Raw genomic sequence first — 25,834 nt, 5'->3', positions numbered from 1 at the left:
CCTTACCCAGGTAAGTCAGATGGTGGTGCTCTAACATCCCACATTAGTTAAGGAGGCTCTGTCTGCCAGAGCACACGTTGGACCTGCAGAAATCTCTGTGCTTCAGTTCTGCCTTTCAAAAGCACCAGCCAGTCTTTCACATTTTTGTTTCTTTTAATTAGTTCTTAAAATTCCTTTAGCTCTTTAAACTAGAGTAAGCCATCTCCTTCAGGCTAATGTGAGTTAGAGAGATGCTCTTGCTATCTGATTTTCCTCTGGATAAACTACAGTTTAGCAATATTGTTCTTAAAATCTGATATTTCCCATTATTTTTCTGTGGTACTAGAATTTTAGCCAGGCACAAGAATAAAGACTACATTTCCTGGTAGCTAGGTGTGGTCATGTGTTCTGGTAAATAGGATGTAAGTGGATGTGTTGTACAGCACCTTCTGACAACCTTCCGTAAAGGAGAGCTGGACTCAGAATAAAAAGGAATGAACTACTGATACACATGACAACATGGCTGGATCTCAAGGACTTTATGCTGAGTGAAAGAAGCCACTCTCAGAAGTTTACATACTGTATAATCCTGTTTATAAGGTATTCTGGAAAAGGAAAACTACAGCACAGAATAGAGCAGTGATCACAAAGGGCTGGGATGGGAGAAGGGTTTGAGTACAAAGGAGCAGCAAAAGGGAATGTCAGGGGTAATGGGGAAACCTATCAGGCTGCTGGGGACCAGGGCTCCCCTGACTGCACTTGGCGTCAAATGGCACACCAGAGCACTCTGAGTCGGGGAAGAGACATCACTGTTAAGCTATTGATTAACTCTCCCGGGTAACACATGTGCATTGTAACAAGGGCCTCTAGCTCAAGGTCTGTCCCAAAGGACAGAATTTAAGAGTGGGAAATGTCAGGCACTGTAGCAGGCCAATGCCTAAAGGAAAAGACATCAGGGGCAGGCAGCGCCCCTCACGTTCATCTGAAGCAGTTCCATTTCTAGTTATGTCAGCCACCAATGAGATGACGCTCTTTTCTCATGTGTCCATACCCTCCCCTTTTTGGTTCCAGAGCACAGAAGAGAACAGAAACTCCTGTGTCAGCCATGGTTCCCAGGCAGCCCCCCCTTCCCACACCTCCTCGGCTTAGGAGAAAGAGGGCTTACTTGCCGGGCACTTGCTGTGCCATCCTGGCCATCTGTGCCACCAGAAGTGCTGGCAGAAAAGTGAAACAGATTGAAAAAACAAGAAAGGAGAATGGGGACTTCCCTGGTGGTGCAGTGGTTAAGAATCCACCTGCCAGTGCAGGGGACATGGGTTCTAGCCCTGGTCTGGGACGATCCCACATGCCGCGGAGCAACTAAGCCCATGCGCCAAAACTACAGAGCCTGTGCTCTAGAGCCCGTGAGGCACCACCACTGAGCCCGCATGCCACAACTACTGAAGCCCACGCACTCTAGGGCCCATGCTCTGCAACAAGAGAAGCCACCGCAATGAGAAGCCCGTGCACCACAACAAAGAGTAGCCCCCACTCGCTGCAACTAGAGAAAGCCCACGCACAGCAATGAAGACCCAATGCAGCCAAAAATAAATTTATTAAAAAAAAAAAGGAGAGTGGACTTTTTGCCCTGATTTAATAGGTTATTCTTCCTTGAACCCCTAATTAGGGTCTATAAATCAACCTCTCAGTCCTCACAAATCCCCTCTCTGATTGAGGAGTGCCTCCAGAGAACCACTGTTTTAATATCCAGACCGTTTCTCCATTTCTTTTAGGTCCTAGATGATACACGTTTCCAGAAGAGGAGGGAGTCCAAAGCTCTCCCTTCTTTGAGTTCACCCTTCGCTGAATCCAAAACCGGGGGACGGTGGGAGAAAGACAGGCACGTTAATAGCCTGTAGAATAGCAGTTAGTAGCCTGCAACTGATCTCAGGTGGCCTCGGGCCTGCAGCGGCTTGAAGCAGGATTTCGGTTCCCACCAGAGATTGAAGTCAGGCCGTGGCAGTGAGAGTGCTGAACCCTAGCCTCTAGACCACCAGGGACCAGTGACAAGTGACAAGGCCCTGGCCCATCAGCTGTGTAGAAATGAATTTCCACATAGAGTCAGAAAGCAGTGAAACAAAGTATTTATTAGGAGGAAAAAGGGTACGTGTGGATAGGCACACAGGTGGGCTCAAAGAGAGGGGCCTGCCCCTGTGGTAGTTTGAATCACTTTTATGGGGCATTTCTTCCACGTTTCCTTTGGCCGATCATCTTGCTTTGCCTGGTTCTGAGTTCGTATTTGGTATATTCCAGGGTCCTCTCATGTGTGTGCATGCACCTCTTAGCCAAGATGGATTCTAGCGAAGAGGCCTATGGGTAGGTTGACATCACCTACTATGTGGTGGCGGCCCCTCCCTTTTTGACCTTCAAGGAGCCTTTCTGCGCATGTGTAGTCAGGAAGGTGTCCTTTACCTCGAGATGAGAAATAAGCGGTCTCTTATCTGGGCAGGGCTTAGCTTCTCCTCCTTCCTGCTATTTTGGCCCCTTCCAGCCTGGGACCCATCTATCTCCTGCTTCACCATGGGCCATCAGATCTCTTGAGCACTTTATAAGAAATACACATGTCTGGAGAGCCTGCTAGAAATTCTTATTTGGCAGATTAAGGGTAGGGCCCAGGCTTCTCTTTTTAACAAATCTCCAGTGACTTCTGTTGAGCAGCCCCAAGACAGGCTCTCCGGCCCAGGTACTAAAGGCACTCCCAATATGGGGGTTGCTTCCGGTTCCCTGCCCGTGGCTGGGAGCAGGGTGAAACCTCCAGCCACGTAGCTGATGCCCACTTTCCCCACCCGCAGCTGCGGGAGCACGGCACCCAGGATTCCCCAGTTGACAGGGCGCAGGCGCTGCTGGGTCCCGCCCCGCAGCCCCGCCCCCACGCCCCCCGCGTGGCGGCCGGTCTGCGCAGGCTCAGGACGGGTCTCGGGAGGTGCGGCTGGGGCTGGAAGTCGGGCGTCCCTTGGATCTTTGTGGGTTTATCGACTCCTGGCGCGCAGGCCTGCACTGGGCACCGCGCCCCGAACCCGTGACACAGTGGGGAGTGTCTCTTCGTCTGCCCGCCTGCGAGGGGCTGAGGAGACCTGGAGCTGGGCGCAGAGTTGCGGGGCCGGTCGTTTCCCTGTGAGGCTCTCGCCAGAATCCCTGCTGCCTCTGGGCGGTGGAGGAGCGGGCACGGAGTTCGCAGGTGTGGCTGTGGCCGTTTTTCCTGGTGCTCTGCGTGAGAGCTGGGTTCCAGAGCCTGGTCCCTAGGAGGAGAGCGGCGGAGCGGAGCCCGTGGGCGGAGGCCGGGCGCGTGAGGGGTGTGGGAGTGGGAGCGGGAGAAGAGCATCGCCCCCGCAGCCATGCTGCGCGCCGCTGGGAAGTGGACCCGGGTTTGACAGCCCTGTTCTGGGCGCTGCGGGTTGGCTGGGCGTCGCTGCCGGAGTGGGAATGCCTGGTGTCACCCAGCTTGCTCCCCGCTCCCTGAACCCCGGGAGGACCTCAGGGACCCGGCCGAAGGACAGAGATTTGGACGTGGTGAAAGGACATCGCCCCTTAGCACCAGCTATGGACTCCACAGCATCAGGTTTGGCTCTCGAGGGTGCCGCGGGCCAGACCCCTCCTGGGGGGGTTAGTGCTGGGTCGAGAAGGAGGGCCCTAGGAAAGGGCCGGGGAATCCCACTGGAGAGGCAGAGCCTGCAACCGCCTTCCCTGTGGCGGTGACTTCCAGGCTAAGGAGCGTGAAGTCCCAGCATCCAGAGACCATGGAGGGCATGGCCATGGGAGACTTATCCCAAAGGCCAGCGGACAGAGGGGAGAGCAGGAGGGGATCTCTTCCTGCTGTGGCAGGGAGACGGCAATAAATCTGCGAGGGAGTGGCCCTTGGCCAGGGATCAGAGGACAGTGGGGCCATTTGGAGCCTTGCGACCCTCTTCCTTTATTACTTCATTAAGTAATAATATTCTTCCAGATCATCTGGGTACAAGGTCAGCAGTGTACACGGTGGGCACCTCCTGTGACCACCGTCCCCCACAGTGTTAGTGTTAGGGAGAGCGCAATCCAGGTGACCCAGGAGATTTTAAGCCATTCCTTTCTTAGTTTAGAATCTCTTTTCCTTCACCAAGTGGGCATTTTATTTTATTTTTGCTGCATTGGGTCTTCGTTGCTGCACGCGGGCTTTCTCTAGTTGCGGCGAGCAGGGGCTACTCTTTGTTGTGGTGCACGGGCTTCTCACTGCGATGGCTTCTCTTGTTAAGGAGCACAGGCTCTAGGTGCATGGGCTCAGTAGTTGTGGCTCGCAGGCTCAGTAGTTGTGGTGCACAGGCTTAGTTGTTCTGCGGCATGTGGGATCTTCCCAGACCAGGGCTCAAACCCATGTCCCCTGCATTGGCAGGGGGATTCTTAACCACTGCACCACCAGGGAAGTCCCGGGTGGGCATTTTAATTCTTCAGTGCACACGCTCAGGGTCATAAAACTGGCCAATGACAGAACTGGGCTAAATCTCTGGGACTCTCACCCCCTCTTTTTTCCTATATGCCTTGTGGTCTGTAGACCAGCAGCACAGGCTTCTCCTGCAAGCTCTCTAGAAATGCAGACTCTCACGCTCTACCCCACATCCCCTGAACCAGCCTGTTTAGCAAGATCCTCAGGAATCCATATGCACATTAAAGTTTGAAAAGTGCTGACCTGTGCTATACCACGCTGCCTGCCTACCTCCCTGCTTTTGTTGGTGGTGGCCTTAACCACTTCTCTGGCATGGTTGGGGTTAGTTCTTTGTTTGTTTGAAGACTTTAAAAACAGTACGATACAAAGGCCTATAATAGAGGGGCTCTCAGAATACCCTCTAGAGACCTAACGGTGCTTAAGAACATAGAGGACAGCTGCTCAGGAAGAGCTGGCCTCTGTGTTGCTTCCCAGGGATAAGGGGAGAGGTGTAACTTCTTCCCCAAAGTCCTGTATCCCTATGTGGCCTCGTCCTAGGCCTTATTTTGTATTGTTAATCTGTCTTATACCCTCAGGTTACATTAAAATTCCTTGAAGTTCTTATCCACGTTTATATTTCCAAAAGGCCTAGTAAATGACCTGCATGTTGGAGGCCCAGTAAATAACTCTCCGATAGAGTGGCCAGACTGTGGTCACACTTCAGCTACCTACAGCTTGCTGTGGCCTATGGACAGGTGGGGACCTCACGCAGCTGTGTACAAGGGCAGCCTCTAGCCCGTCCGTCACATCCCTTTGGCCCAGCCTTGTCCCCAGAACCATGGAAGTGACACACTGACTTGGGGAGTCTGGGAGCTGTAAATCTCATGAGGGTTAGCCTTCCTTATGGCTCCTTTTACCTTCCTAGTTCTCCCTTCTCAGGACCCTGCTCTTCCTCCAGAGAGATGCCCAGGAGAAAAGGGAACAGCCAGCTTATTCCTGAGAGCCAGGCCCAAGGTGAGTTGGGGTTCTCTTAATTTTTCCTCAATTGCCTGAACTATGGATAGTTTTGCCTCCTTTTCTCTGGAGCCTCCTCGTTTGCCAAAGGGAACTGACCCCAATTCCTGCTCTGCAGGAGGCCGAGCCCATCAAGGCTTTTGCTGGCCTCCTTGCCCCTTGCCCAGGGCCCTCTCCTCTCTGCTCAGTGTGCACTCACTCAGATCCTTTGGTTTATTTCTGTAACGGGCGCTGTGGTGAGTACCAAGTAATGTGAGAGCACCCTGGCCCTGAAGGAGATGTCACAGCCACAGAGGGGAGAGGACTCTCGCACCAGGATGCAGCCCCAGTCACAGTAAGGATGTGCGTGGTGTGATGGCAGATGGAATGGCACAGACAGGCCTTTCCATCAGAGTTTGGGAAAAGGAGAATCAGCCTGTGCTGGAGAGGTTGGGGAAGGTGCACGGAGAAGTGGGGACAAGGAGGTTCTGAGGGCTCAGACAGGTGAGGAGGTCATTTGAGGCTGGACCCCTGTGCAAATGTTATCTTCCAGGATTAGTGTGGCAACACACTTAACTTCACTGCTTCTGGCTGCGTGACCTTGGATGAATCACCTAAACTCTCAATGCCCTGGTTTTGCCAACTGTAAAATGAGGATGATAATCATGTTGATGATAATGATGAAAATAATAAAAGCTGTTATTTGCTGAAAACCAAACAGGTATCAGGAACTATTCTACACAATTTATTTATACTAATTAATTTCATCTATAAAACAGTCCCATTTTGAAGAATGGCAACTGAGGCACAGAGAGGTAACCTGAGGAAACCAAGGCACAGAGAGATAAAGTAACGTGGTCCTGGTTATCTAGCTAATGAGGGAGGGAGCCAGTTTCAGATCTGGGCTGTCTGGCTCCAGACTCAACCACTCAGTAATACAACCACCTCATGTAGTTGTTGGAGTCTTCCAGCAAATGGAGTTGCCTAGTCCTTGTCAGCTTCAGTTGCGATGGGGATGACGGGGTTAATGGTGACTGACTGTAGAGGTGGATTCAGGTTTGGCGGTAGGAGGCTGGATGTGGAGGGAGAACCAAGTGGAGGGCTGTGAACGCCAGCCTGCATCGTTTCCTAGCATCCAAGGTGGTGGTTTAGTGGGATTCTGGCTTGATGATAGACATTTATAATCAGTTTTCTAGTCAATAGGGGAAACTCTCACCAATAAGGCATTCTCTCAAGTAATTAGTAGAGTAATAAAGAGCTTAAACCTCTTTGGCCCTGATGTACACCGTTCAGAGGTGTATCAGAGAGCTTCGTCTAGTTATGCTGTGGTAGCAACAGCCCCCAGCTCTGGCGGGCTCACAGTAATGAAGTGTGTTTCTTCCATACGTTGCCTATCATTAGTGGGCTGGCTGTGACTCTGCTCCACACCCTCTTCACTCTGGGATTCAGGCTGAAGGGTCAGCCCTCCTCTGGGATGTGCCGTTCTTGTGGCTGGGGGAAGGTGCAGTGTGAGACTCAGGGGATGGCTCTCCAGGCTCCTGCTGAGAACTGGCATGTGCCGCTTCTGCGCACAGCCCATTGGCCAGAGCAGGTCACGTGGCCATGCCTAATGTCCGTGAGGTGCGAAGGATAAGCCTCCCGTAGTAAGGGGCCCAGAGGGAGGGGCAGTAAACATTCTGAACAAACAGTTACACTGTCTGTTTTCTTGCTCACAGATGTTCACTTCCCTCCCTCCCTCCTGCACACAAAATTTCTACCCAGGGGAGATAACCCAAAAGCCCCATCCCGTCAGAGCATCAGGATTGAAGTCCTGGATGGTGTGATATTTTGGACATCAGGTCTGGATATTTCTCCTCTGGATATGGAGATCTATGAAAAAGACAGGCTGCCTGAATCCATATATCCCACATACAGTGGAACAATGGGGCTGGATAACCACAATAAACACCCCTGTTCAGAAAGGGGAACCATGGGAGGAGCCCAGCAGTCCCTGGTCTGTAACAGTTACGAAATTCCACTGGGCAGAGTATGCATATGGCTGATTCACTTTGTTGTGCAACAGAAGCTAACACAGAATTGTGAAGCAGTTATACTCCAATAAAGATCTTTTAAAAAAAAAAAAAATTCCACTGGGCAGACTTGGTGAAGACCTTGGCCTTGGGAGTGGGGAAGTCTTTTGGTTCTATGCAGTGGTTCTGCTCCCTGGGTACAGCTCCCCAGTCCAGTGTTCTCCTTGGCTCTGCCCTCCAGAAGTTCCTTCCTTTTGCAGTATCCCCCTTGGTCACATATGAAGATGATGTTGGAGAATAAACTCTTTTGAGGGCTAAGCAGCTTTTTCATTCTGCCTGAGTACGTTGATGGCCCAAGGATTGTTTCAAGTCATGAACATTCAGTGTAACTCTCAAAAACTTGACCAGCTTTTTGTGTACTTCTTCCATTAGCTCCCTATGTCAATAGCTTTTCCCACAGTTCTTGTTGAAATATGCCCCTCTCTTTAGACTTAATTGTGGAGCTTTTGGGGTTTCCTTGGGAAAACCATACTTTTAGTCACTGTGAACAATTTGGTCCCACTGAAAGGATTTACTGGGAGCCATCTGAAATTAATAAGAGGTTTAAACAAAAGGTTTGACAATCACACCCATGATTTGGTCCTTTGTCATGCAAAAGCCATATTTATTTTGTCTTTGACCAGCTGGAAATGAGAATTGGTTAAATCTCCAACCCTGCAGGTCCTGGAATTTCTGGACACTTTCTTTGGCCTTCCATTTTTATTTTGCAAATCAGCAAACTCTTGAGCTCATTTTTTTTTTTTTTCCTGTAATACTGTCAAATGACATGCCAATGACAACCAACTCATACTACTGAAATTATGTTTCCCTCCTCTTTTCATAACATCACAAGCTCATGCTTGCATTGTTCGTCTTTCAAGTTACTGCAGCAACAGCTTTACCCCACAGTTCACCACCAAATTACATCGGTTGCCATCTTGCCAATAAGTTTCCTCACTGCCTGGCCCTGAAGACAGTGTCACATATTTTAGGCTTTTTGTCGTGGCAGAACCCTACTTGGAGTACCAGCTTTTTTAATGAGTCAGTTTAGGCTAGTTATGCTGTGATAACAACAGCAAACCCTGAGAGACTTACACCAACAATGGTTCATTTCTTGTCCACATTACACACAAGCTGTGGTTTTGCCCCACATCTTCACTCTGGGATCATTTGCCATTCTCAAAGCAGAGGAAAAAGAAGCAATTGCAGAACCTCCACTGACTCTGAAGGCTTTTGCTCATTAAGAAGCTCATGTCACTTCCTTCACATTCCATCTGTGAAAGCAGATTATTTGGCCACACCTGAGTTAGTGGGGTAGGAAGATCAATTTTGTAGGGAGGGCCAATGAATATTTTGAACAAATAGTATAATCTATCACAAGAGGTTACTAAAGTAGTGAGTTTTCCACATTTGATTATTCTGGACTGCCTTTAACTTAATATATAATTGTTACTTTGGCTTATTCTATGGAAACCTTAGTAACTAAATGGGATTTGACTTTTAAACATTTTGGGGGGAAAGTAACAGTACTACCCTTCACTTATCTGCTTTATAGTTCATAGTTTATGGATTATTGTACAATGTAAGTCAAATGAGAGTGTTGCTGTTATAGAGAGTGCCAGGATAGTTCTGGTTGGGACCCACAGAATGGTTGTACCTTGTGGGCACCTGAGATCCAGGGTCTCACACTCAACTTTGCACATTCAGGAACTGAAAAATGATTAGGCTTCGGGGGAGAGGATTTATGTTAATCAAACTCGCAAAAGACTTACTGATTCACCATAAGGCCACTTGATATACTTTCACTGAACTGTGTGCTGGCAGGCTGTTTTGGGGATAAGTTATTCTAAGCCCCAAATGATTTTATTTGGCCTTAGCAACAGTTGTCATTGAAATCCTAGGTCACAAGTTTCAAAAATACTTAATTAGAAAACTACTGATACCAGTGCATTTCAGAGTGCAGAGCATATGAGTTTGTTCTAATTGATTCCATTTAAATGTCACTAAATTGAGAGTGAAACCTTTTGAAAACTGAGGAAATGGATTGTATTTCTCTGTTCCATATAAGCAGAGTGTCTCTGTAGGCCTGATTCTCCTGAGACCCCGATTACATTTCTAAGCAGCTTGATGTTGACATATGTGGGCACTGGGTGGGATACCAAGTAGTAAGGATGACACAATCCCTGGAGCAGCTTAAAATATTTTTGAGATGATAAAACCCAGAACAGGGGCATTGCGATAGCTAGGAAATCTCGGAATCCCTTCCTGTACATCCTGAGGTTCTACTCAGACACCAGTCTACTCTTCTCCCCAGGGCCATGAGTGTGCTCCCCGAGGGTGCAAGAGTGTCTTCTGTGTTTCAGGACCTGATGACATTTGAGGATGTGGCTGTGGAATTCACCCGGTGGGAGTGGGGGCAGCTGGACCCTACTCAGAAGGACGTGTACCGGGAAGTGATGCTGGAGAATTTCAAGAACCTGGCCTCCCTGGGTGAGCTCAGCTCCTCCAAAGCCCAAAGCCTGCCCATCAGGCCATCTTTATTTCCTTGGTGTTTAAAAGCTAGGGGTGTCTGGGCCTGTTGGCTGATTTTTGCCCTGGGATTCTGGAATTAGACATTTATATTCTCTTTGGGGCCCAGAGATACGGTATTTCTACTCCTTGTTCCTAGGCAAAGTCCTACTCCATATGCACTCAGAATAAGAAGTTTCATGACTCTGCTCCTGATACTTCACAATGCTTATTCTTTGGAGGCTGTCTACAAGCCTTGACCTCTGACATACAGTCATGATCCTTTTCCTTTCCCACCAGGGTTTCCAATGTCCAAACCGTATGTCATCTGCCGGTTGGAGGAAGGGGAAGAGCCCTGTATTTTGGAGAGAGAAATCTCAACAGGTGCCCCCGCAGGTGAGTGAGTTGGACCAAAGCAGATAATAAGGCCCAACTGAGAGTGGGAAGTTCCCCTGAGCCCTTGGTCAGGGGGCTTTTCTTTGAAAAGGTGAGGTCACTTGCCAGGAACCCTCAACACCAGTATTTTGAATACGTGTAGGCTTTTGTAATGTTTTCTGGTGGGAAAAGAAGAGATGTTCATTTTCTTCTCTAGTGTTTATATTTCCCTTGTTACCTATCTCTGCCCACCTTTCGGGGTTCTTGGGGCTGTGCATCATCACTAGATGTCACACGGTCAGTATTAGATGGAATCTAAGGATCAACAGATGTAAGTGCCCAGCAATCCTATATCAGCAGGGCTAAGAGAGTTAGCAAGGGACCAGACTGAACAGTTAAGTAGCCCAGAAATTAAAGGGTTACTGGCAAGGACATCCTGATGGATAGTCAGGAAGATCAAGGTGAGGACACTTCAAGCTTGGTTAAGCTAAGCTGCAACAGAGGTGATTCCAGGAACAAAGACTACTCCTTACTAGCTGTTGATGGAATCTCTTTGAAACTGTTTATTCCTAGGTGATTTGAGAGCACCCCGTAGGCTCCACCCCTTGGGGTAGAATTCTGGACACAAAGCTCTCCTGACTCCCATGTGTACCCCAAGCATACTGGAGATGACAGTCTGTGTCAGTGTCCATCTCTGAGGCAGAATCAGCCTCAGGCCAGAGCTAACGCTCCTGAAAGCAGGGCTCAAATCCTGACAGCACAGGCTGGGCCTTGTCATGGGAACCTAGAAGAGAGGAGAGAGAGGGAAGATGCTGATCTCCTCTGTATTTAGTACTCTCTTGATCTTGTTTCCTTCCAGAATGAGGGCAAGGGTCTGACGTCTGGATCTAGTCTCATCATCAATATCTGTCTGTTTACAATGTTCTGCAAACATGGCTGTGTTTCAGAATCTCTCGGGGAGCTTGTTAAACATTCATATCCCCAGGAGCCACACAAGACCTACTGGCTCAGAATCTGGCCTCTGGAGCCCTGGTTAGGCGTTGCCAGTCATTTTCCTCTTCAGAAGGGTCACTATTATTGTATTAGCTTTCTGTTGTTGCTGAAACAAACTGTCACAAACTTAGCGGCTTTAAGCAACATGTTTATTATCTCACAGTTCATAGGTCAGAATCAAGCATGGGTCTCACAGTGTTACAACCAAGGTATCAGCAGGGCCGAGTTCCTTTCTGGAGTGTCTAGGGAAGAATCTGTTTCCTGTTCCTTTGGGTTGTTGGCAGTACCAATTCCTTGCATTTGTAAAACTGAGCTCCTCATTGTCTTACTGGCTGTAAGCTGAGGGGCATTCCTAGCTTCTAGAGACTGCTACATTCCTTGGCCCATGGGGCCCTTCCTCCACCTTCAAAGCCAGAAATGGTGGATCGAGTCCTTCTCACACCACATCTCTCTGACTCAGCCAGGAAATGTTCTCTGATTTTGAGAACTCTTGTGATTAGACTGGGCCCACCTGAATAATTCAGGATAATCTCCCCATCTCAAGGTCTGTGCCCTTAATCACGTCTGCAAAGTCCCTTTTGCCATGTGAAGTAACATATTTATATGTTCCTGGGATTAGAGCATGGAAATCTTTGGGGGATAATTATTCTGCCTACCACAATCACATACAGTAATATAATACGTGGTATATGTATATTACATAATACATAATAATGTGTGGTGTGGACTGAGGTGTTGAGGGAAGACTTTGTGGAGGGCATCTTCCTAACCCTCCTCTCATCTTTACAATCTTTGGACTTATCTTGTGTCCTGGAGTCCAAACACTGTTCTCTCAGGTTTTCCTAATCTCCAGTCACCTGCTTATCTTATTCTTGACACGTCCAAAACTTTCTTCAGACATACACCATTCTTGGAAGAAACTGTACACCTCTTTTAGATATTATTTTATTTATTTATTAAAAATTTTTTTAAAATTTTATTTTCAGCTGCATTGGGTCTTCGTTGCTGCGTGCGGGCTTTCACTAGTTGTGGCGAGCGGGGGCTACTCTTTGTTGCGGTGTGCAGGCTTCTCACTGCGGTGGCTTCTTTTGTTGCGGAGCATTGGCTCTAGGTGTGCGGGCTTCAGTAGTTGCAGCACGTGGGCTCAGTAGTTGTGGCTCGCGGGCTCTAGAGCACAGGCTCGGTAGTTGTGGCGCACGGGCTTAGTTGCTCCATGGCATGTGGGATCTTCCCGGACCAGGGATCGAACCCGTGTCCCCTGCATTGGCAGGCGGATTCTTAACCACTGTGCCACCAGGGAAGTCCCTAAATATTATTTTAAAGGTTAATTATCTTACATCTATTATAGGACTTTACTTCCTCTTGGCACATAGAACAGGTAATAATAGACTGTCTTTTTTTTTTTTTTTTTCCCCAGACTGGGAGAGAAGGCCTCAAGCCAAGGAATCAATGCTAAGTCAGGGAATTTCCAAAGAAGAATTATTCCAGATAGCATCAGTGGAAAAACACATTAGAGATGAACTCTGGTCCTCCAAACTGAAAGCAACTTGTGGTTGTGATGACCAGTTAGAGATGCACCCAAAAAAGCAGGAGAGACATCTGAAAGAAATGTCACTCACTCACAAATCTACTACCACCCTTAGGAGTGATCATGAGTGGAGTGAATTTGGGACAAGTGTAGGTTTAAGATCAGTCCCTGTTAACCAACACAGTGTTCTCATGGGAGAAGGATGCTATAAATGTGATACAGATTTCAGAGAGACTTCAGGGAGAAATAACTCTCAGAGAACCCATCCAGGGAAGAAACCTTGTAAATGCAATGAATGTGGGAAGTTGTTCCATTTCCAGTCAGAACTTAGGCGCCATCAGAGATGTCACACTGGAGAAAAGCCCTATGAGTGCAGTGAATGTGGAAGAGCCTTTGGTCATATTTCATCCCTTATTAAACATCAGAGAACTCATACCGGAGAAAAGCCCTATGAATGCAGCGAATGTGGCAGAGCCTTTAGCCAGAGTTCATCTCTTGTTCTACATTATAGATTTCATACTGGAGAGAAACCCTACAAATGTAATGAATGTGGAAGGGCCTTTGGTCATACTTCATCCCTTATTAAACATCAGAGAACTCACACTGGAGAAAAGCCCTATGAATGCAGAGAATGTGGGAGAACCTTCAGCCAGAGTTCCTCTCTCATTGTACATTACAGATTTCACACAGGAGAGAAACCCTACAAATGTAACAGATGTGGGAGAGCCTTCAGCCAGAGTTCCTCTCTCACTCAACATTATAGATTTCACACCGGAGAGAAACCCTACAAATGTAATGAATGTGGAAGAGCCTTTGCTCACACTGCATCCCTTATTAAACATCAAAAAAGTCATGCTGGGAAAAAAACCCTATGAATTCAGATAATGTGGAAAGGCTTTCAGCTGGAGTACACACACCACTAAACCTCAGAGAATATATATATATATATATATATATATATATATATATATATATATATATATATATATATAATATGAGTGTAATGTATGTGGGAAGACTTCTGGTCGGAGGACCTGTCTTGTTCAGCATCAGACAGGACATACTAAACTGAAGCTCTATTAATATCAAGAGAGGGAGTGGGCTTTTGTCACAACTCCTCCCTTATCAAACAAACACCAGAGAATTCAAACTAGTAAGAAACTATGTGAACGTAATGGATTTGGAAAGGCTTTAGTTAGTGGACACACATTATTCAACATCAGACAATTTATACTGGGGAGAAGCCTTATCTGTGTAATGAGTATAGCACAGCCTTCAGTCACATATTATTCCAAAAACAAAAAAACAAAAACCAGATAACCATACTGGAGAGAAACTCCTCAAGCATGGTAAAAGCTATCAGTAATCCTTCTCTTCTTGCCTTACTAAGCATCAGGAATACACACTAAAGAGAATCGCTGAGAAAGCAGTAAATGTGGGAAGGCCTTCAGTCACAGCACATCCCTTATTAAGCATCAGAGAATTCGTTCTTGAGGAAAAACCCTGTGGATATGGTGAATGTGGGGGAGCCTTCAGCCAAAGCTCTTCCCCTTATAAACATCAGCAAGCTCACCCCACTGGTTAGAAACCCTGGGGATGTAATGCATGTGGGAAAGGCTTTGGTGGATGTTCTGCCCTTTTTGCACATCAGAGAATTTGTACTAGAGTGACTCTTTGAATTTAGTGAAACTGGGAAAGCCCACTAGCCAGAAGCCAGAACTATACATATTGTATAGTTCCCTTTATATGAACTCCACTAGTAATAATGTGTGTCCTCTAACTAAAGCCTTTCCAAATCCAAAACCCTCAGCATACATTAAGGCTTCACCCAAAAGGGAAACCCTGGGAGCTTAATGAATGTGAGGAAAGTTGATTCATAAAGCTAGAGCTGAAAGGAAGCTAAGAAACCACCTAGTCTGGTGATCTCCTACCTGCTGGGGGTTGTTTTTATAACCACTTGTGTTCTGTCTCCCCATCCTGTTACTGATGGGAGAGGGGGTGCTGTGTGGGTGAAGAGAGTGAAGGCTGATGAAGGTGGAGGCACCAGTGACCTAGCCCAGCCATATTTTACAGCTAAGGAATCTGAGCTTTGGAGAGTGCCGTGCCCTGGTCTATACACCTAACTGCTGGACTTCTTTCCTCCTGGTTCACAGCTATAGTTTGGGGATTCAGAGACTGAAGGCCTTCTCTGCACAAAAGCTCCATGCACTTGTTTCTCTGTAATACATGTTACTTTTATGAGGCAGTAGAGTACTCTTATTAAAGTTTTTGCGAGCAAAAAGCAATTTTAATAGATCTTTATGCTACTAGATTTGGGATTTTTGAAATAAAAAAATTTTAAACATCAATTAAAATATGGGTATTATTAAAATCAAAACCTCAAAAACATTATCCTAAGTGAGAGTAGCCAGATGCCAGGGACCACATATTGTATGGCTCCCTTTATATGGAATGGCCAGAAAAGGCAAATCTTCAGAGACAAAGTAGATCAGTGGTTGCCTGGGGCTGGGAGTGGCAACTGGGAGTGACTGCGAATATTTCAAGGAATCTCACTGGGGTGGTGGGGCTATCCTAAAACTGGATTATGGTGATAGCTGAACAACTTGGTAAATTACTAAAACTCATTGAAATGTGCAAATAAAATGTGAGTTTTATGGTATGTAAATTATACCTCAACTCTTTTTCAAAAATCAAATATACAGACATACCAACTATTGCTAAACCAACTTTCCTATCTCGTCTGTTACTTCAAGCCATCTGTGTGTCTTTGCTATCACCTTCCATTTTCTGTAATGGTTATTCCTAAGCTTACTGGGTCTCAGGTTCATATCATGTTGTCTCTGCAACCTATGTGGAGAAGCCAAGGCCAAGAGCTGTCATAGGCCAGAGGAGTCTTGACTAAAGGAATTAGCTTACACTAAGGACAGTCGTTCAAACATTTAAAGTCCAGATGAGGTAGCTGAGCCCAGAATTCAGGGAACCAGCTCAAAGTGGGTCCATGCAGACAAGCAGGATCTAGGGGTACAAGAGGTTGGCAGAGGGGAGTAGGCAGGTAGAAGGCACAGGAGGCATCTGGACAGCTTAGATCATGATGCCAGCCTAGGCGCCTGAAAATCATGGGAAATTCTTCCCAGAGATTCAAAGTTCACAAGCAGAAATAGCAAATATTTTACATTAGTAACAGCTTAGTTTGCTCTATCACACATTTTTTCCCTCCAGTGCCCTTCTCTAACCCCCGCCCAGGTCACTTTATATACCTGGATACCTGCAACAACTTTGTAGCTGGTCTTTGCCTAACATCTGTCCCTTCCTCTTTTGTATCTCGACCACGTTAACCATTCTCATCAGCGTGCACCCATTCGCACCCCTGAAAGCCTTTGTACTGCCTACAGGAGAAATGCTCACCTCTCAGTTTAGCATTTAATGCCCTCTCCAGTCTGCCCTAATCTCCTGCTGCTCCTGACAAGAACCTCTATTTCAGAAAAACTAGCTTGCCTGCAATACTTAAGACATGCCTCTGCACTTCCCAGCTTGGGCCGTTCTGCTCAAGCCGTTCCACCAGCCTGGAATGCCCCCTCCACTGTCTAAAGCCTAATAATCAGTCAGAACCCTGTTCAAAGGTCCCCTCCTTGGGGAATAATTCTCTTGAACACTGATGAGAAGTCAGGTCTTATTCATCTGCAATTGTAAAAGCATTTGTTGTATCCATAAATATTTAAAAATGAACAATATATAGATAGGGATAGTTCTTATCACTGTCTTGATCTATTTAAGTCACGGGTTGTTTATCATCTTGCTACTTCTTTGTCTCCTGAACCAGATTATAAGCTGCTTCAGGTCATTTCTCATACTTCCTCTCAGAAATCAGCACCCAGTAGGTCCTTACTAACCACGTATTAATTTGAAAAACAACTTGTATTGCCCGTTTTCTCAGTGCTCTGACTGCACACTTTCTACTAGATGAAAATCTTTCCTTCTAGAACACTACCAATCAAATATTTTCTTAGAAAAATACTATATTGCTCCTGTAATTATTTTTCAATTTCAAATATAGATTAGCATTGTTCCATCTTTTGGGGTTGTTGTATGCGTATATGAAAATTCATTGCTATTTTATTTTGTAGCACTACAATGACTTCTCATTCCAGCTACCCAGAGTTGGGCCAAACTTCACAGGTTAAGGAAACAGTCACCCACAAGACTGCTCTCACTTCAGACACCAGCCATGAATTGGGGGTCCCTAGGTCGCCCTTCTGACCATCTGGCTACAAATCTGGGAGTTCCCACTACTCTTTCAGACTTGGTAATTCTATATAACTACTCTCAGAACACAAAAAAGTGCTGTATTTATTATGCTAATTTTATTATAGCAAAAGGATACAAATCAAAACCAGCCTAAGGAAGAGACACATAGGGTAAGGTTTGGGAACAGCACAAATGTGAGGCTTCCCCAGGAATACATTACCCTTCTGGCATATTGATGTGTAACAACAATACATAGAGTGCTTCCAGCCCAGGAAACTCACCTGAACTTCGTTGCCCAGAATTTTATTGGGGTTTCATTACGTTGGCGTGATCAGTTGACCACACAGTTGAATTCCATCTCCAGTGCCCTCCACCCCCAGGTTGGGCTGATACCATGTGGCTCAAAGCCCCAACCCTCTAATCACTTGGTTGATCTGTCAGGCATGGCCAGTCCCCATCTTGAGTCATCTCATTTGTGTAAACTAGGGGCCAACCACGAGTCACTTCATTAGCATAAACTATCAGATATGGTCCCTGGGGGGGTCACTATGAATAACAAAGATATCCTATCACTCAGGAAGTTCCAAGGATTTAGAGGTTACCTCCTAACACATTCAAATCAATGTAAAAATGCTTCTTCAATTATTATTCAAATAAGTCATAAAAATAAAGACTGTACTTTAAACATTCCTCATCAAATAATTGCAATATACCACTTCTGCTTGCAGACCACTGGCAAGAACTTAGACATAGGACTATGGCTGATGGCAAGGGAGGCTGGAAATGGAAGTCTTTGTCCTGGGCAGCAATGGGGCCAATGAAAATTGGGGGATTCTATTACTAAGGAAGAAGAGAAGGATGGATATTGACAAATGACCAGGAATCTGTGCCTGAAGACCCCAATACTTCAAAGCCATTTGGGAATGAGATCATATCCATGATCCTCTCTGGGTCTCAGTCTTCTCCTCTGTAAGATGAAGGGCTTTGCACTTGTGGAAATAAATGAAGACTACCCAAATGAGAAGAAACAGGCTGTTTATTCAGAGCTTGCCATAGCAAAGGATCAGCCACTATCACCTGCACCTGGCAGAGACCCAAAGGCATGAAGGGATTAAGAAAGCTTTACGATGAGAAGAAAAAAAATGAAAGCTTCAGGTATGCTCTGACTGGAAGTTGTCGGCATGGGAAAACTGGAGGGGGGTTAACTAGGAGCAGGATATCTTATGTGATTGGTTTGGGCAGCATATTTGGTTTTCTATGGTTGGTTCTAAGTTGGAAGTGAGGGCAAAGAATAGGGGGGAAGTAGCAGTCATTTGGCTGTTCTGAGCTGATTGCTGCAGAGGCTGTGGTTTGGCTTCCAGGCTGGTTGCTGCAAAGGTGTGGGACAGAGTTCTATTGTCATATAAGGTGTATCCATTGTCCATTGGTATATTTAGTCCCTCAGTTCTCCCTTTTGGTCATTTTCTTGCTTGAGAGAGGTTGACCAATTCAGAGATGCTAGAGAGCCAGATATTTATGGAGGATTGTTTGGTTGTCTCCATAGTAAACTTATCATGAGATCTTTTTGATCTTTTTGTTGTTGTATCATCATGGCAATCATCTGATGAGAGAGAAGCTGTGCAGAAGCATTGAGCCAAGTAGTGTTTTCTTTAAGGTGATGTACTGCCTGTTCTACCATGCCTGTTTCATTGAGCCAAGTATAGCAATGGCATAGATGCCCCCATGATTAGTCGGTAAGAAGTTTAGTGCAAAGCAGTTGCCCATAACTACTTGAGCCAATGAGCTGAGACAAATCTACAGATCTTCAATCTAGGGAAGAGGTGATGTCATTAATAACTTCTGGCAGAGTTAGTGAGTGATAGGTCTCTTATAGTCTTTTTGTCTCCCACCATTGGAAATACTGCTCTGATTGTTCACATAAACAATGAGTCAGCAATTCCCCAAGGCAGAGTGCATGAATAATTAAGGGTGGCCGCATTTTGGAGCTCTTGCCTGGGTTGGAATTTCCAGCACTGGTGATTTATAAAGTTAGGATTTCTATATACAGACAGTTTTGGGATGCTATTCCTAAAGTGCATGAAGTTTTAGTCTGAGGAAAACGAGACCTGTTGACCTGCTTGCAAAGGAAGTAGAATCCATTAGGGGCACATAGAGATCCAGGAAAAAAGTTGTTCATGACATGAGATGGGAACCAAAGCCTCACATTAGCTCTACTATATATTTGGATCCCTTTACTTTCTTCCAGCTGATAAGTAACTGGCCTACTACCCTAATGAAGGTTGTTGAATTCAAATTTAGAATTACCTGAATTCTGATCAACAGATTGTGATAATTGGCTCTTTTTCTGGGAGAGTGGGACACTAGCAAAGTCACAGGTTGATTTGTTTAAGGTCATTTGTCCCTGTAGGTGCTAATGGAAAAACCACTGGCTTTAATTCTCTATAGTCTTATTTGGTGAGACCAGAACCGTTCATATATATTTATCATGATGGTCTGCCAATGGATGGCATATCCAGCAGTTGGTGAGACTTAGAGTAGTGGCTACTATTTAGGATAATCTAAGAATGGCATTAGAATGAGTACACTCTGGGGACTTCCCTGGCTGTCCAGTGGTTAAGACTTTGCCTTCCAGTGCAGGGGGTGCGGGTTCAATCCCTGGTTGGGAAGCTAAGTTCCCACATGCCAAAAAACCAAAACATAAAACAGAAGCAATATTGTAACAAATTCAATATAAGACTTTTAAAAAAAGAATGAGTATGCTCTGACCTAACAATTATAATGAAGAGGAAACAAAAGAGAAAACGGGTCATTATGGGTGGATGACAACCAGGAATCAATAGAAATGAGAAGGATAACTATAAGCAAGCAGATGAAAAACAAAACAAGACTTTTTTTGAAGTATAGTTGATACAGTATTGTGTTAGACAAAACAGGGCTTTGACACAGGTCTTGGTCTGACATCTTGGGCAGAAGCTATCTGTTATCTGAAGTCATCTATTTATGCCAAAGGTCTTTGGTCAGCTGTATACTTCTGAAGACCAGCTGCTTCTAGAGCATCTGGGAGAATGCTCAGTTTGAAGTCCTCTACTGGAATAGGCTTCCAGTTGTGTCAATTTGGAAATTCTTCTTTAGTTGTAAAATATGTATTGAAGAACTGACCCCCTGGAGTTTCACTGCTGTATTTTTTTTTTTTTTAAAGATTTATTTATTGATTGATTGATTACTATGTTGGGTCTTCGTTTCTGTGCTAGGGCTTCCTGTAGTTGCGGCAAGCGGGGGCTACTCTTCATCGCGGTGCGCGGGCCTCTCACTATTGTGGCCTCTTTTGTTGCGGAGCACAGGCTCCAGACGCGCAGGCTCAGTAGTTGTGGCTCACGGGCCTACTTGCTCCGTGGCATGTGGGATCTTCCCAGACCAGGGCGCGAACCCGTGTCCCCTGCATTAGCAGGCAGATTCCCAACCACTGCGCCACCAGGGAAGCCCTCACTGCTGTATTTTTTAACAGTACCCGATAAGGTTCTATACAATAAGGTTCAAGAACAATTTTTCTCTGATGTCTCAGACAAAAATCTCATGGTTGAAGATCACAAAGAGGCTATTTAGGAAGATGCTGTGGGAAGATGTCCTTAACCTGCTGATGATAGGACTGGGTAGAGTACATGAATCCCTTGTAATATTTTTCCATGTCTGCATGCAGCAGGGTAGAGTCTAGTATTGGAAGTGGAATCTCTAAATAAATGGGTTCAGTTCTTAGATAACTGATGTATCCCCAAGGGAGTGAACCATATGGCCATAAGGGCTTCTGGGAGTACCCTGGCCAGGGAGCTAAAGGGTTTCTGAGATTTTTGCTAATTTTAAGTTAAGGATGTCATTGATTCCTGTAAAGTGTGTGCTTTGATCACCTGATATAAAAAAATGGGATGTGATAGGTTGGATACACAAAATCAAGCAGCTTTTAGTAAGGACTATAGCTTTTCATAGCAACTAAATGCTTCAGTCCATCATAAAAATAGACATATTAAAAACTAAAACACATACCCATTTCATGAAGGGTAGGAGCTGGATAAAATCCATCTGAAGGTGTCCAAGGATCTTGGAGGCTTTGGTTCCAGGCCATGTCCCACCTTTAGTTTTTCCAAAATTATGTTTATAGGTGACACGTGACCTAAAAATAACCTGTTAAAAAGTTTTCTTTTTAAAGTTTATTTGCCAATGTTAATTTAAGATTGTAACCAATTTGTCTGTATCATGATGTGTAGTTTCATGGAAAAATTTAGCTGTCATCTGAAATCATCTGGCGCCACCAAGTGGCCATCTTGGGAGCACCAGTGATGATCTGAGTGAAGGTTACATTTTTTAACATTCTTCTTTTTCAGAATCAGGGGCTAAACATTGATATTCTATAGTGGCCTCTCTGAATTCCTCCAGAGATTTATCCTTTGAGGCTTTAGTTAGGAACCTCACCTTGGTTAAGGCTGCTTGTTTGGCCTAATGATCTGCTAGTGCATTTCCTTTCACTTCCATATTATCTCTTTTGTATGAGCCTCAGCCCTTATAATAGCCACCTCTCTAGGAAACAGGAGTGAATCCATAAGTTCTGTTGTCCATTTTTGATGGGGATTCTAGGAGAGGTTAGGAAACCTTCTTTGTTTCAAAGCATCTCAAAGTCATGTTCTGATCTCAAGCATATCTCCTATCTGTGTATATGCTTACTCTCCGGTCTTTGGCCAGTCGACTAACTATATATAGTAAGTGCAATAAGTTCTGCCATCTGGGCTGCTTGTAACTCAGGTAGAGGACTACATTCTAAAGAGAACTTAAATTAGTGACACCGTATCCTTCTTGATAACCTTTGGTTTCATATTTGAGATATGCTTCATCAACAAAAATATTAGTTCAGAATTTTTAATTGGAGTCTCTAGTAAATCTGAGCAAGGCACAGAAAGTTTCCTAACTAAGGTAAGACAGTCATGAGGTTCTCCTTCTGTTAGGGGCAGGAGTGTGGCAGGGTTCAGGATGCTGCAGTAGTGAACAGAAATGTGAGAGGGAGAGAGTAACAGAATATAATAAGATGTTAATTAGCAGGCTGACAGTGTAAACTCTCTCTTTTCACAGATGACATGCTCTGATATGTAGAAAATCCTAAGAAATACACTAAAAACCTATTGGAATAAATGAATTCAGCAAAGTTTCTGGATACAATCAGATCAATATACAAAAATCAATAATATTTCCATACATGATCCATAAAAGGAAAAAACTGATAAACTGGACTTCATCAAAACTGAAACCTTTTGCTTGGTGAAAGACCCTATTAAGAAAATGAAAAGGCAGGCTACAGGCTGGGAGAAAATATTTGCAGACAACTTATTTCAAAATGTACTCCCATCTAGAATATACAAAGAACTCTCAAAACTCAATAGTAAAAGAAACCAAACAATCCAGCTAGAGAGTGAGCAAACATTTCACCAAAGAGGACATACAGATGGCAAACAAGCACGTGAAAAGACATTCAAACATCATTACCTATTAGGGAAATGTAAATTAAAACCATGATGATTTATCACTACACAACTATTAGAACAGCTTAAAAAAGTGTTTTTTTTTTGTTTTTTTTTAAATTTACTTATTTTTGGCTGTGTTGGGTCTTCGTTTCTGTGTGAGGGCTTTCTCTAGTTGCGGCAAGCGGGGGCCACTCTTCATCGCGGTGCGCGGGCCTCTCACTATTGCGGCCTCTCTTGTTGCGGAGCACAGGCTCCAGACGCGCATGCTCAGTAGTTGTGGCTCACGGGCCTAGTTGCTCCGCGGCATGTGCGATCTTCCCAGACCAGGGCTCGAACCCGTGTCCCCTGCATTAGCAGGCAGATTCTCAACCACTGCGCCACCAGGGAAGCCCCAAAAAGGTGTTTTTTAAGTGACAATTCTAAATGCTAGTGAGGATCAGAGGAACTAGATCTCTCACACATTGCTGGTGGGAATATAAAATGGTATGGCCACTATGAAAAAGAGTTTGGCCATTCTTAAAAAACAAAACATACATTTACCATTCAATCTAGCAATCTCACTGCTTGGCATTCATTCCAGAGAAATGAAAGCTTATGCCCACACAAAAACATGTACATGATGGGTATATACCTCTAAGTATTGAAAGCAGGGACCTGAAAATCTATTTGTACCCCATGTTCATAGCAGTATTATTCACAATAGCAAAAAGGTAGAAGCAACCCAACTGTCCATTGGCAGATAGATAAACAAAATACAGTATATACATACAATGGAATATTATTCAGCCTTTAAAAAGAAAGGAAATTCTGACACATGCTACACAAGGATGAACCTTGAGGACATTATGTTAAGTGAAATAAGCCAATTACAAAAGGACAAACATTGTATGATTCTACTTATAGGAGATAGTTAATCAAATTCATAGAGACAGAAAATAGAATGGTGGTTGCCAGAGACTGGAGAGAGAAAGGAATGGGGAGTTTCTGTTTTGCAAGATGAAAAGAGTTCTGGAGATGGATGGTAGTGATGGTTGCACAACAATGTGAATGGACTCAATGCTCTGAACTGTACACTTAAAAATAGTTAAGATGGTAAATTTTATGTTATGTGTATTTTATCACAATTTGAAATTTTTTAAGTGTCAAAAAATGCACATGAATATTCACAGCAGCTTTGTTTGGAACAGCCGAAAATTGGAGAAAAACTACATATCCTACAATGATGAATGGTGGAACAAAAGGAAGAAACTATTGATGCATTCAACAACTTGGATGGACATCAATGGTATTATGCTGAGTGAAAAAAGCCAATCTCTCTAATTCCATTTATATAACATTCTCAAAATGGCAGCATTTTAGATATGGAGAACATATTAGTGGTTGCCAAGGGTTAGGGATGGTTGAGGAAGACAGAAGAGGGAGAATGTGACTCTAAAGAGAAAGCACAAGGGATCTTTGTGATGATAGTTCTGTATTGTGATTGTGGTGGTTATAGAAATCGACACGTGATAAAAATTGTATAGAACCACACACCACCCCCAAGAATGCATGCCAACTGATAAAATCCAAATGAACTCTGTGCATTGTATCAATGTGTACAATGGTTTTGATACTGTATTATAGTTATACAGTTGACCCTTGAACAACATGGGTTTGGACGGCATGAGTCCGCTTATATGCAAATTTTTTTTCAATAAATACTGCTGTACTACATGATATGCGATTGGTTAAATCCATGGATGCGACACAACGAATTCAGAGGGCCAACTATGGGACCTGATCACCCATGGATTTTGGTATCCGTGGAAGGTCCTGGAACCAATCCTCTGTGGATACTGAGAGATGACTGTATAAGATGTCACGATTGGGAAAAACTGGGTGAGGAGTGCATGGGACCTTTCTGTACTATTTTTGCAGCTCCCTATAAGTCTGTAATTATTTCAAAATGAAGTTAGAAAAAACAAACCAGAACTTGACTGCTTGGCCATGGGCCAGCAAGTTCCCTTGTGACCTGAGCTGTCCATCATGAGCTGGGTGCCATCTGACCCACCAAGCCATAAAGCTGGGCACACAGCAGCATGCCATCATCAAATGGAAGTGGTATATATGAAGCTGGGCTCAAGCAGATCCTGAAGGCACAAGAAATTGTATGATTTCCTCATGACCATGGCCTCTACTCTTGCGACATTATCTTCTCTCTCCAACCCCTACCTACAGCTTCACGGTAACCTCCCTCTGACCAGTTGCCTAAAGAGGAAAACTCTTGGGTTCTGCATGGTATGCAAGCATCACCTAAAAGGACACAGCTGCACAACATCTCACTTTGGGAAGGCTCTGCGGGACAGTGATGAAGGGAAATCCTCTCAGTGGGCAGAACTTTGAGCAGTGCACCTCGTTGTTCATTTTGCCTGATCAGAAGCACAGAGCTATACTTTTTCATGGGCTGTGGCTAATGGCTTGGCTGGATGGTCAGGTACTTGCAAGGAGTATGATTAGAAAATTCAAGGAGGTCTGACAAGGAGTCTGGGGAGAGGTGTGTCGACAGACTTCTCTAATTTGGCATAGAATGTTAAGATAATTATGTTCCATATGAATGCTTACCAAAGGGTGAGCTCCACAGAGAAGGATTTTAATGAGGTGGACAGAATAACCAACCTGTGAATGTCAGTCAGCCTCTTTCCACAGAAACGGACTCAAGAACAAAGCACTAGGGATGGAGGTTACGTTTGGGCTCAGCAACATGGACTTCCACTCACCAGGGTCAATCGGGCTCCAGCCACTGCTTAGTGCCCAATATTCCAACAGCAGAGACCAACACTGAGCCCCCAACATGACACTACTTCCCGAGGATTAGCCAGCTATCTGGTTGCAGATTGATTACATCGGGCCAGTTCTATCATGGAAGGAGCAGCACCTTGTTCTGACTGGAACAGACACTCTGGATATGGATTTGTCTTCATTGCCCGCAATGCTTCTCCCAAAACAACTATCCAGAGCTTTGCTGGAGTTGGGTATGAAGAGCTTTTTAATTCTATTTATTCCCCCCTCGGACCTTCACTGAGACCCTCTCCGTGCTCGTCTGTACCTCGCACTTCTGGTTGGGAAGAGTCCGCAGCATCAGCTCCGTTCCGAGGGAGGAGGATGTCACCGGCTCGCGGTCCCGCCGCCCAGTAGGTCCCGACGGTCCCGCCGGGTCCCTGGAGAGAACACCGTGAGCCAGCCCCGC

At 45.1% G+C, this 25,834-nt stretch overlaps 1 protein-coding gene and 1 long non-coding RNA gene across 3 annotated transcripts; one reads left to right on the top strand and one right to left on the bottom strand.

The window, feature by feature from the left end:
- The first annotated feature begins 2,931 nt into the window (after nucleotides 1–2,931).
- On the top strand, nucleotides 2,932–22,372 carry ZNF514 (zinc finger protein 514). Of its 2 annotated transcripts, none has more exons than XM_068564813.1 (5): nucleotides 2,932–3,577; nucleotides 5,340–5,428; nucleotides 9,819–9,945; nucleotides 10,264–10,359; nucleotides 22,220–22,372. In XM_068564813.1, exons 1-5 carry the CDS (start codon nucleotides 3,442–3,444, stop codon nucleotides 22,231–22,233), a joined length of 462 nt encoding a protein of 153 aa, XP_068420914.1. In that variant the 5' UTR covers nucleotides 2,932–3,441; the 3' UTR covers nucleotides 22,234–22,372. The 2 variants fall into 2 exon arrangements, with proteins under 2 accessions (XP_068420914.1, XP_068420913.1); XM_068564812.1 differs by lacking the exon at nucleotides 22,220–22,372 and adding an exon at nucleotides 12,749–15,430.
- Nucleotides 12,261–25,814, bottom strand: LOC137777854 (uncharacterized). Its single transcript, XR_011076651.1, has 2 exons — nucleotides 25,694–25,814; nucleotides 12,261–12,589 (listed from the first exon to the last, which is right to left on the bottom strand). It is a non-coding gene; the product is annotated as an uncharacterized lncRNA (long non-coding RNA).
- Nucleotides 25,815–25,834: the final 20 nt, after the last annotated feature.

Source organism: Eschrichtius robustus, chromosome 15 (genome assembly GCF_028021215.1).
Source record: "Eschrichtius robustus isolate mEscRob2 chromosome 15, mEscRob2.pri, whole genome shotgun sequence".
Lineage (NCBI taxonomy): Eukaryota > Metazoa > Chordata > Mammalia > Artiodactyla > Eschrichtiidae > Eschrichtius > Eschrichtius robustus.
This window is presented reverse-complemented; position numbering and strand designations above follow the sequence as displayed.